The sequence below is a fragment of the Photinus pyralis genome, unplaced genomic scaffold (assembly GCF_008802855.1).
Source record: "Photinus pyralis isolate 1611_PpyrPB1 unplaced genomic scaffold, Ppyr1.3 Ppyr1.4_LG3b, whole genome shotgun sequence".
NCBI lineage: Eukaryota > Metazoa > Arthropoda > Insecta > Coleoptera > Lampyridae > Photinus > Photinus pyralis.
The window spans coordinates 2,959,648-2,970,040 of NW_022170510.1; the positions used below are offsets into that span (position 1 = coordinate 2,959,648).

The following is a 10,393-nucleotide window of genomic DNA, read 5'->3' on the forward strand; positions in this document are numbered from 1 at the left end:
TAGTGCGCAAGACTACGAAGAGATGTCGCCACGTGCATCATATCGTTCATTTATACGAGAAACGTTCCGAAAGTATATTACTCTAGTGTACAAAAAAAATGAAGTCCGCTAAAAGTCGCTAGTGTGGCGCACCAAGACCGATACAAATGCTTTCAGATTTTATCTCTTTCAGAATTGTAATATTGAACCAAAATTTATAGTTTAGTCTTCGAATTATTAACACAAATACCTTTTACAAAAATTGGATTGTTGTAAATAAAAATTAAGCGCATAAATAGGCATGAATAGAATTTCATTGTATGATACATGGAATTCTTAAGTAAGTAATTGATATTGTGCAGAGTGCAACAGTTAAGTAGAAAACAAGCACATTTTACAAATGAACACAAGGTTCAAAATGGATCGTTAGGGAACTTATGTTCCTAAAATTTGAATTTTTCCCCCATTCTTTTCTCTTAAAAAACCGTAACGAAGGATGAAACTTGCGGTTTCAGCTAGCTTTTTGGGTATGACCTTTCAGATTTTGTAAACATATTTCCAAAATTTGTTTAGATCATACAAAAAAGCAAAAATTTGATGAGTAAACATAGGCTCGTTTTGTCAAAATATGGTCGCACAATGTAAATCAAATGTGTACCAAAGGCGATCTTTTTAGTATAACGGGTTTCTAGTAACGGGCGATCAAAAATGGTGGCGGTCGAGTTGCCCTCTTGGAAGTTCAAGTTAAGTATGATTTCTCTTGTAAACAAAAATTCCAAAGGTGACTCGACAGCAACTCATTTTTTATCGCATTTTTCTTATGGCGTGGCGATTTTCGAAATACTGAATACTTCCTTATTTTAAATAGACGCCATAGTGGATTTTTACGTCACTCGATAGAGAAAAAACTACCCCCCCCCCCCCCCCCGAGAGGCTTACCGCTTCGTATAATCGCGGCATAGTCTGTGTAATCATTTGCGCAGTTATCATGTAGGTAATTACCTACTATGCGATCAAAAATGAGTTGCTGTCGAGTCACCTTTGGAATTTTTGTTTACATGGGAATTCGTATTTAACTTTAACTTCCAAAGGCGAATCGACAGCAACTCATTATTGATCGCCCGTTAGTAATCACTGTGTAGTCTTTTTGTAATCATCAAAATTATTCAGTTCCTAAGTCTCAACTGGCTGGCAAAACAGTGCGTGTCCGTTTCTGTGCCCAATGCTCGGACGAGTGTCGTGTTACCGCTTCCAAATTAACCCTGCCAGGGGCCCTAGGCAATGCATCGCTCGGGGCCCCCTCTTTGCTTCACTTCACCCATTTCTTACTTTTTAAAACACATTTTTTCTGTCACAATACAATTATAGACAGTGTCCAAGATAACGATGTCTATCATGGGGATTTTGGAAACCATATAAGATACGACGATGGTCAAATTATGGAAAAGTTAACAGTTATTACCATGTTTTCAAAAAAACTAGAACATTTCCTTTACTTCCGAAGATATGCCGGAAAAACCAAAATTAGCCGATTTCGTTTTTTATTTTTTTCTTGTGTTATTTGAACAAATAAAAAAAAAATTTTTAAAAACACCTTCCTATTGCCATTTTTTCGAACTGACAGGTTCACAAACAAATTGAAGCGTCAAAATAAAATTTTAATACAAGGTGACATACATCGCATTTGTTTTTTTTTTAGAAAATTATCTCCGAAACGAATTAATAGAATTTAAAAAGCAAAGCAGATTAGTAATCACGATTAAATTGGCTTTCAAAATAATAATGTGCCATTTGCCATAGGATTCCATTTAAAATTTTAGGGGTTAAGCTCCCTACGTAGAGGGGCGAAATATGTAATAATATACAAGGGGTTCCATTAAAAAATGCAACTTTGATATAAATCACCCTGTATAACAATTGCAATTTCGTTGAAAATGTTTTGAGCTTGTATAGCCTTAAGGGTCCTTCAACATGCCCCGACAATACATTTTAAATATGGGCGTTAATAAACCCACAAGGCCACAATCTTCCACCCTGTATACAATGGCTTTTAAAATTCACTATCACAATGCAGTTGAGGATTTCTTATTCTTTAACCGCAATTTAAATAAAATTTCTTCAATTTTAAGCCTTTTCAGGAAGATCCTATACGAAATAATCTAATATGTACAGGGTGTTTTTTTAAGATGGACCATACGATCGTATGTCCCATCTTAAAAAAAACACTGTGTATAATACAGAGTGGCCCAACGAGAAGTATACAGAGGGCTTTTAGGGTATTAAATTTAGAAATTTCGAAAAATCCTCGAACACGTCAATTTTGTATTCGAGGGGGGCAACTTTTGGAATACAAATCACGCACCCAAGTCTTCACCTCTCTACGTAGGGAGCTTAACCCCTAAAAGTTTAAATGGAATCCTATAAAACGGCCCATTATTTGAAAGCCAATTTAATCGTGATTACTAATCTGCTTTGCTTTTTAAATTCTATTGATTCGTTTCGGAGATAATTTGCATTTGAAATAGTTTTTTCTAAAAAAAAACCTATATTAAAATTTTATTTTGGCGCTTCAATTTGTTTGTTAAACTTAAGTGAACCTGTCAGTTCTCCGAAACGAATCAATATATCTTTCATTTTTATCACACACTGATAATAATTTGTTATCAAATTTAACTTCATTCACAAGCAACCATCGGTCGTTAACAGAAGTTCATTTTTTACCTCGAAACAAAGTTATTGAGGAGATCGTAAGGCAAATTTTGCATTTTTTGTAAACGCCACCTTAACTTATACTTATTCCAATTTAATCAATATGAAATCATGTAATCATACTGAAATATCGTGTAATCTTCATGTAGTCTCCATGTAATCGCCATGTGGTCCCGATGTAATTAATGAATTGATATGTAATCATTTCGTATTAGTATGTAATGAGTAATGCCTGTGAAAGCCATGTAATCGAAATTTAAACGTCATGTAGTCAAGTAAAATCGTTTGAAATCATGGTGCTCGGTAACTTTTGCGGATAATGGCAAAATCCTCGATCCCCCCGCTCCTCGTCGCTATCCATGATTTTAGTCAAGTGAGAAGTTCAAATCATTTTGATGGTTGTATACAACAAATATACCTTAATTATTTATTAATTAAGATATTTGTATACAATTAGTGTTAATTATACGCCTACTTTAGAGCTAGTGTTTAATTTGTTACTACGCAAATGATTGGTTAATTAATAACATCTAAGTTAGTCGAGGTTCACTCATAAGTCAAAAAATAAAGGTAAGATTCGCCCGTCTTCCTCTTTATGACTTGAAAGTTTACTGGCGCCCAAATGGAATATAAAATTTTTTGCTAATGTAATGTAAAAGCAAACATTACACAGGGGGCATTTCTTAGTGTTACCTCAAGAGGAACACACACTTTGTAGTAAAAATACCCAACTGAAACCGCTGATCAAAAGTTCAATTTCTAAAGATTATATTAGATAGCTTTGTCAGCCATTATTTATTACCTTGTCGAAATCCTGGTAGGAAATTTATGGTATATTTTTTGTTTGACATAAAAGACAACACAAAACTTCATCTTTGACTTCGAAACATTAGATAGATAGGTAGATGCACATTCAATGCCCAATTCGTATTTCGAAATGAGTGAAGTGAAAAAAGGTCAATATTATCTTGAAATGCTTTTGCCACGGCTAAGTATCGTGTCAATTCTCAATTGTATATAATAACCTTCGATGAGAACGTATGCAAGGACAGATTTCCCACAAATTTGTATGAAAGTGACACTAATACATACAGCTTTCATAAAAACCAATATTATTGTTAGTCCACTGTTAAGCAGACTAATGAAGGGATGGTGAATATTGTACATTACCCGTGTAAAAAAATATGTTTTCTTTGATAATGACACTGAATAGCGTACAAAAAAGGGTTTAATTGCAGAAAATTCAAATTTTAAATGATCAAAAGATATAATTCTAAAAACCGAACCCACGTATTTATCGGATAGGAACAAATTGCAGCCAATACCTTTCTTGTATTTTTGTTATATATAAAGCCGTCGTGTGAAATTCATCAAACTTTTCTTAAAAGATCATTGATTTCTAATTTAAAACGTCCCGGAAGATGATTTATTTTCTCATTTTGCAAGCCATAACTTTTCTTTTCACACTACTGCTTCGAAACTTCCTTTCAGAATGCGTATCTATCGATCTTGTACAAAATTCGCCACTTTACTAGTTTAAATGAGCACCTGCAACATTTTTACGAGATTAATAAATTTAAGATCCAATAACTGTCACAAATCTCTTGATAATCTTGTAATTATGTAACATTTGTGGATTGTGTTATTCCGAGGCGTTTTGCTCATTAAAACTCTTTAGCCATTCATTGACGGCTGTCATTATCTGTTTTTTGAATGGATGGAAAAGCATATAAGCTTGTCGAGTAAATACATTCAAAATTATATAAAGAGCGATTTACTTTATAAGGTTACGGACGTCCCACGCCTATAGAAAAAAATCTTATTTATAGAATTGTCAAAATGGAAATTTTCGAGACGGTATAGGCACAAAGGAATGCTGGTATTTCCAAACTTGCGTTCCGAAAACTGAATTTAATGAAGCAAAAGTGGAATTAACGTTTTAACTAAAATGTTCCTTTATTCAAATGACATGCAAATACCCAACTAGTTTTTTATCATCTGTTAAAACTTGATCTAGAGCTTATAAATAGTAGAACACTCAACTTGGTGCCATACTCCTAATTGAAAAATGGCAAGAAGTGAAAGGTGGTGTCTTCTGTTGGTAAGTAGAGCAATCATATCCTCCAAAATGGTTTAAGTTTTTTTTTAGTGTCTGGGTATTGTAATAGGACTATTCACCGCAGGTAACTGTGAAGAGGCAAATGAGGAAAAAATTACTAATAAACGAAGTGTAATTCATGGAGATGAGTACGACGCGTATGGAAACAAGTGTTGGGGTTCCTGTTTGTCGACACATACCTATGGTGGGCACCAAGGGCACGCATTTTCAAATGTAAATGGGTTATATTCGGGGGGGCACAGTGATTATGTGCCAGATCATGGATCACACGATCATTTTCCTAGCATCAACACTCATACGCACTCCGTTCACACAATTACGAAGGAAGTACCCGTTCCGAAACCATATCCGGTTACAGTTACAAAACATGTGCCAGTGAAAATACCGCAGCCGTACCCCGTTGAAGTTCCTAAACACGTTCCGTTTCCGGTGAAAGTAAAAGTACCCGTTGTAGTTCCCAAACCTTATCCGGTAAAAATTACAGAAAGAGTCCCTTATCCGGTTCATAAACCGGTTTATGTACCAGTTACGAAACATGTTCCGGTTGAAATTCCCAAACCATACCCCGTACATATTACCAAACACGTGCCCTATGAAGTGAAAGTTCCTGTTGAGGTACCGAAACCTTACCCCGTAAGAGTAACCGAGCACGTTCCTTACCCCGTTGAAAAGAAAGTGTACGTAAAAGTATCCGAACCATACCCTGTTAAGGTTCCAACACCCGTATACATTAGCGAACACAACGAAGACTTCATCAAAGATAATGCGAATGTCCATTTCTCAATTGGTGAAGACCACAGTAGCATCAAGGACGAGTCATATCTTGACGATTGCTTTCACGGCAACGACTTTGGACATTCAAAGTTTAGCAGTTATGGTAGCGGTGGATTAAAAAGCGGACAAGTTCAGTCGTTTTCTGGGGAATCTGGAACTTACACTGGGGTGTATATTCCTAGTAGCGAAGGTGGTTTAAACGGAAGAAGGTGGTAAATTTTCGTGTTACCATATTGCATGCCTTCAGTTATTATTAGTAATAAAAGTAATGTGACTATAGTCATTCAAATTATGCGTTTTTTTATGGCGACCTGATATCGTCTTGACAGAAATTAAATTCACACTTTACTCTCCTAGTTCAAGCTATACGCCTAGTATTTTTCATGAAACAAATTAGTTTCCGGCCCAAACCGAGTTTCATTATGTAGGCAATTAAATATGTAGGTAAAGTGATTCGAAATGGGAAAAAATAATTGAAACTACTGGATTTTTCTGCGGGCGAAGTCTCGAGGGTTGAAAGGGGTGGACTGTGCTATTTTGCAATTTGTGGCAAAAATATTAATTTTAGGCTATAATGTTAGAAGTCAAAGTTTTAGGAATAAAAAAATAAAGTTTTGTATATATACCTACACTTTTTTCACATAGTGTACCTCAAATTGCTTTCGTTTTCAATTTTTATTTTTGCGAAAAAAGTTGTAAATGTCTTCTTTTATGACAAAAAAAAACAATTTGTTTGAACCCGTAAAGTTGTGTCGTCGTTCAATATCTCTTGGTTTCAATTCATAATCACCCAAGTTGCTTGCTATTGAATCATTCCCATACCTTTCAGACGTTTTGAAATGGCTTGTTGAGTGAGTCCCAACGATTCCTGCGTTTGCTATAGTCTTCATCCAGCAAGACCTCCAATTCGACATCTCCAAACCTTTTTTTGCTGCCCAGGACGTTCTTTATCACTAACATCAAAATCATTATTTTTGAAGCGTTGAAATGAGTCGATACATTTTGTTTTTGCTAGAGCATGTTCGCCATAAACTTCCACAAGCAAACGATGACTTTCAGCAGCAGTTTTCTTTGCAGAAAATAGCTCAAGAAAACCTCCCGCAAATGCTGTTTTTGTCTCCAATTTTCTCAATTTTCGCCGTCTAAAAAAATGCTGCGCGCACAATAAATTAATTTTATCTTTCAAATTGGACTTTTGGATTACAGGAGTACAAAAATAGCGTACATACCATAGATCTAAAGTGTGTCCTTATCCCTCGGGAGCTTGTTGCCCTCAACTACGTTTCGGTGAACAATCGGCACCCTCAGGAATAAAACTCTTAGTCCCTTGGTATATAATATACAATTATTTTTTATTGACATTTAAACCAGTCAAATAGCCCTTTCAAATGACATATATATCATGTGTAACTCAGTGGTAGACCGTTGGGCTAGATAGCCAGGAGGTCGGGTGTGGGTGGTGGGCTGAGGTAAGAATTTTTCATCTGTGGCGAAGATGGGAATTTCCTTAGATCAGTTTCGAGCATTCTGCCGGCTACTCCGAATTAGGTTTCCCTGCAGTTTTCCTAATTCGTGAGATAAATACCGGAGTAGTATAGAACAATTTAAGACATTCTGCAGGGGCACCTCTAAAAAGCGTTATGCCGGTCACTCTGTAATTGGACAAAAGCCTGTCGAGGGCTCAGAACAAAAAAGGGACAATAAATTTAAAAAAAATGTTGTGGAATAGTAATGGTATACCATTTCTAAAAAATAATTTCTGTTTTAAGTTGTAAAGAAGTCAAGGTTCTGGCAACATTCTCCCAAACAAATATTGTTCATGGTAGCTTCAAATTTTCATGATTACACTAAAAGTGAGAGTCATCATTTTCCCACAATTATCAATGAACAAATTGTGCCAAATCTTTAGTTTTAGCCTCATTATCTGGGTCTGGTTTTGAATTACACTCTGTAAGTGGCCTTTTTTGGTTACTTCTGTAACTCAGCTAATTGAGAAGCAAGCGGTGCTTCTGCAAATTTGAGAGTCAGCCACAGTCCTGAAAGCCATTTAGTAATGGTGGAAAGAAAATGAATAACCAATAGAAATTAAGAAGTCAAGTATAAAAAATCATTTCGCTATTGTTGGGCGTTAAACAATTGCTGAGTAATTCAGAGAGGGGATTATGTTACACAAATGGTTTCATTTGCGTTTCGAGAGTCCATGCAAACCAATTCCAGTTCCAGTTGTTAAAAGCGGGTGTTCTATGTGTTGGATGTAACCAAATTCAAATATTAGTAAATAAAATTTTAATGCTAAATGGAGATGCATTCCTTACAAGTATTTGGCATGTTTTTTATTATTTTTCTTCAATATGGCCTTTTAGTGTTGTTATTTCGCTGGAAAGTGGAAAGAGATAACAAATTTTGTGGCCAATTTTATTATGATGTACTATGATAACTGCCTGGATTTCTTCCCGGGGACTATTCCTGTTTTAAGAAGTTAATTGTAAGGATTAATAATTTGATATCTTGATATAAGAAAATCATTTATGATGTGACGTATTTGCTCGACTTATTTTACACATTGAAACAACGTTCAAAAGTTAATTGCTCGTTTTTTATGTGATGTATGGGTTAGATAGGAACTCTATTGTTTGGACATGTTAAAATTTACACAATTCGCTGTAAAATTATTTTACTACGTTGATAGTTCTACCCAGACAGATAGTCGATACTTTACTACTAGAAAGAGAAACAATTTCTGATAAATGGGTGCCGAATTCGAACATATCAACAGGTGTTTAATATAGGTACGCTATACAAGATCGCGAATTTGTTGAAGTTCAATCCTGTAAGGTAACGAATGATCGAATCTCTAAATGGAAGTTTGCTCTGGTCATTGTTAGACGTAGTCGTACTATTTGGTTATATAGTTGAACGTCCTTTATTTGACGATTGGATGATTTACAAACTAATAAACGTATTCTTTAGATTACCGCAACTTTAACTTTGGTATGTCAAAGATATTACTGTAATAAGTTTTGTTAAATGCTGCTATGGTAAATTTCATTATCGATCAATAAATAATTTGTGCACAAGTTCTATGTTCCACTACTTACCCAGTAATGCTTGGAACAGCCTCGACTTGAAAATTCTAATAACACGTTCTATAGCTAGTCTCAGTTGTTTATCCTGAGGCTTTGTAAGCTTCGAATGATAATCCTCGAGCAGCTCAAGAGCACGGTGAGCTTCTGAAACAGAATAATGAATAAGTAAATTGCTAAAACAATACTGTCAGTTTATTAAATGCTTTTGGCGAAAGTTAATTAAAGTAAAAACGGAAGATGAAATTGTGATGGAAACGACTAATCTCATATTAAGGGATGTTTTTTGTCTTATATCGTACGAAATTCTCATTCCTCTAAGAATCGCTGTCTACTCTAATTATCTTGAAACACATACGAGTATAAGTAACGTAATTAGATTCAGTTACCTACCTACTTTTACGGCTGTCAAGGAAAGCGTACCTGATGTATTTTACTATCGAGACAAGTTCTGGAAGTCTGCTTCAAGAGACCTCCCAAGTATTGACTTAACCATTAAACCATAATTGTCGCGTTTTCCTCACTGCTCAATGGGAAAACGTATTAGCGAAGTGAGAGGACGAGATGCCGTCTCTACCAGGACATAATGTTTATTTAATTATTTGTTTAACCAGACCCATACAGAATAGGAAATTCCAATTACATGGCACTGGGGATCCGAACATACCTTAGGGCTTGATTAACTATTACATTGAGGGGATCGTGAAAAAGTCGATATCATTCAATGAGGAGAACTTATTTAAAGTGTTCAGGATCCCAATGTTATGCAGGTGATAGTCGACCATCCAGTGCGCCGTAAGGATACCAGTGATCTTCCTAATCTGGCTTCTATTCAGTTTTAGAAGCTTAAAAGACCTTGATTTTCCAAGGGGCCCTGTTAAGAAGACCTTGGACTGTTTGAGTCCACTGAACCTGGAATTGACTGGTCACCCAATCTTTAATCCTGGCCCTGAAAACGGAGGGAGCAATCCCTACGGTAGGCTCGGGCCCGACGAAGACCCCATCACTGACTTCACGTCCGCCCTTTCGTTGCCCTCTATTCCGCACTGCGCTGGCACCTAGATAAAGCTTACCCTATTAGATTCACCTAATCTATCTAGTACGTAAATGGAGCGGGATCCCGCGAGATTGGCGTGATTGCAGAATTTATCGACCAGCGTACCCCCATATATTAGCAACTCTGCGAATTTGATTATTTCGCACATTTTTCTTGTTGCAGTTCATGCAATAATTACTCGCAAATCCGTATCTGTTATTAACTTTGTTAAACAGCGAATCAGTACGCAAATCGGACTTATATTGCTACTGTATTAAAACGCAGGTACCGTTGTTCTTGTAGACAATATGTCGGACTCGTCGATTGTTTATAAAAGACCTTTGTAGTAAAGTGGCTGTATGGAAATATTGCAGCGAATATTCTGGAAATCCAGATAGACATGGAGGGGCCATAATAGATTACTAACTGGCGACAAGAAAAGACGGCGGATGTGATGCATTCTTTCCGCGAAATACAATGTGTTTTCTTGAGAATATTCCGTTAACTGCACAAAATTACTTATTTCCGAATGTTTTTAAAATTTTGCGGGATCCCGCAAATACCGGGATCCCGCGGGATTACTATCTAATGATACCGCAAATACCGGGATCGAAATTTTGCTGGGGGATTGCATTCCCTATCATAACTAAAAACACGTGTCAACAACCCTAAGAAAGAGAAATCTTTTATTTT

The 10,393-nt window shown here is 36.0% G+C and overlaps 1 protein-coding gene across 1 annotated transcript; it reads left to right on the plus strand.

Annotated features, from left to right (window-relative positions):
* The first annotated feature begins 4,650 nt into the window (after window positions 1-4,650).
* On the plus strand, window positions 4,651-5,870 carry LOC116166885 (zinc finger protein 512B-like). The gene is made up of 2 exons (XM_031482074.1): window positions 4,651-4,789; window positions 4,838-5,870. The coding sequence occupies exons 1-2, from the start codon at window positions 4,757-4,759 to the stop codon at window positions 5,795-5,797; spliced, it is 993 nt and encodes a 330-aa protein (XP_031337934.1). The 5' UTR covers window positions 4,651-4,756; the 3' UTR covers window positions 5,798-5,870.
* Window positions 5,871-10,393: the final 4,523 nt, after the last annotated feature.

Coding starts and splice junctions, on each gene's coding strand:
- LOC116166885 (XM_031482074.1), top strand. CDS start 4,757: ATGGCAAGAAGTGAAAGGTGGTGTCTTCTGTTG. Junction 4,790..4,837: donor AAAGGTGGTGTCTTCTGTTG/GTAAGTAGAGCA, acceptor GTTTTTTTTTAG/TGTCTGGGTATTGTAATAGG.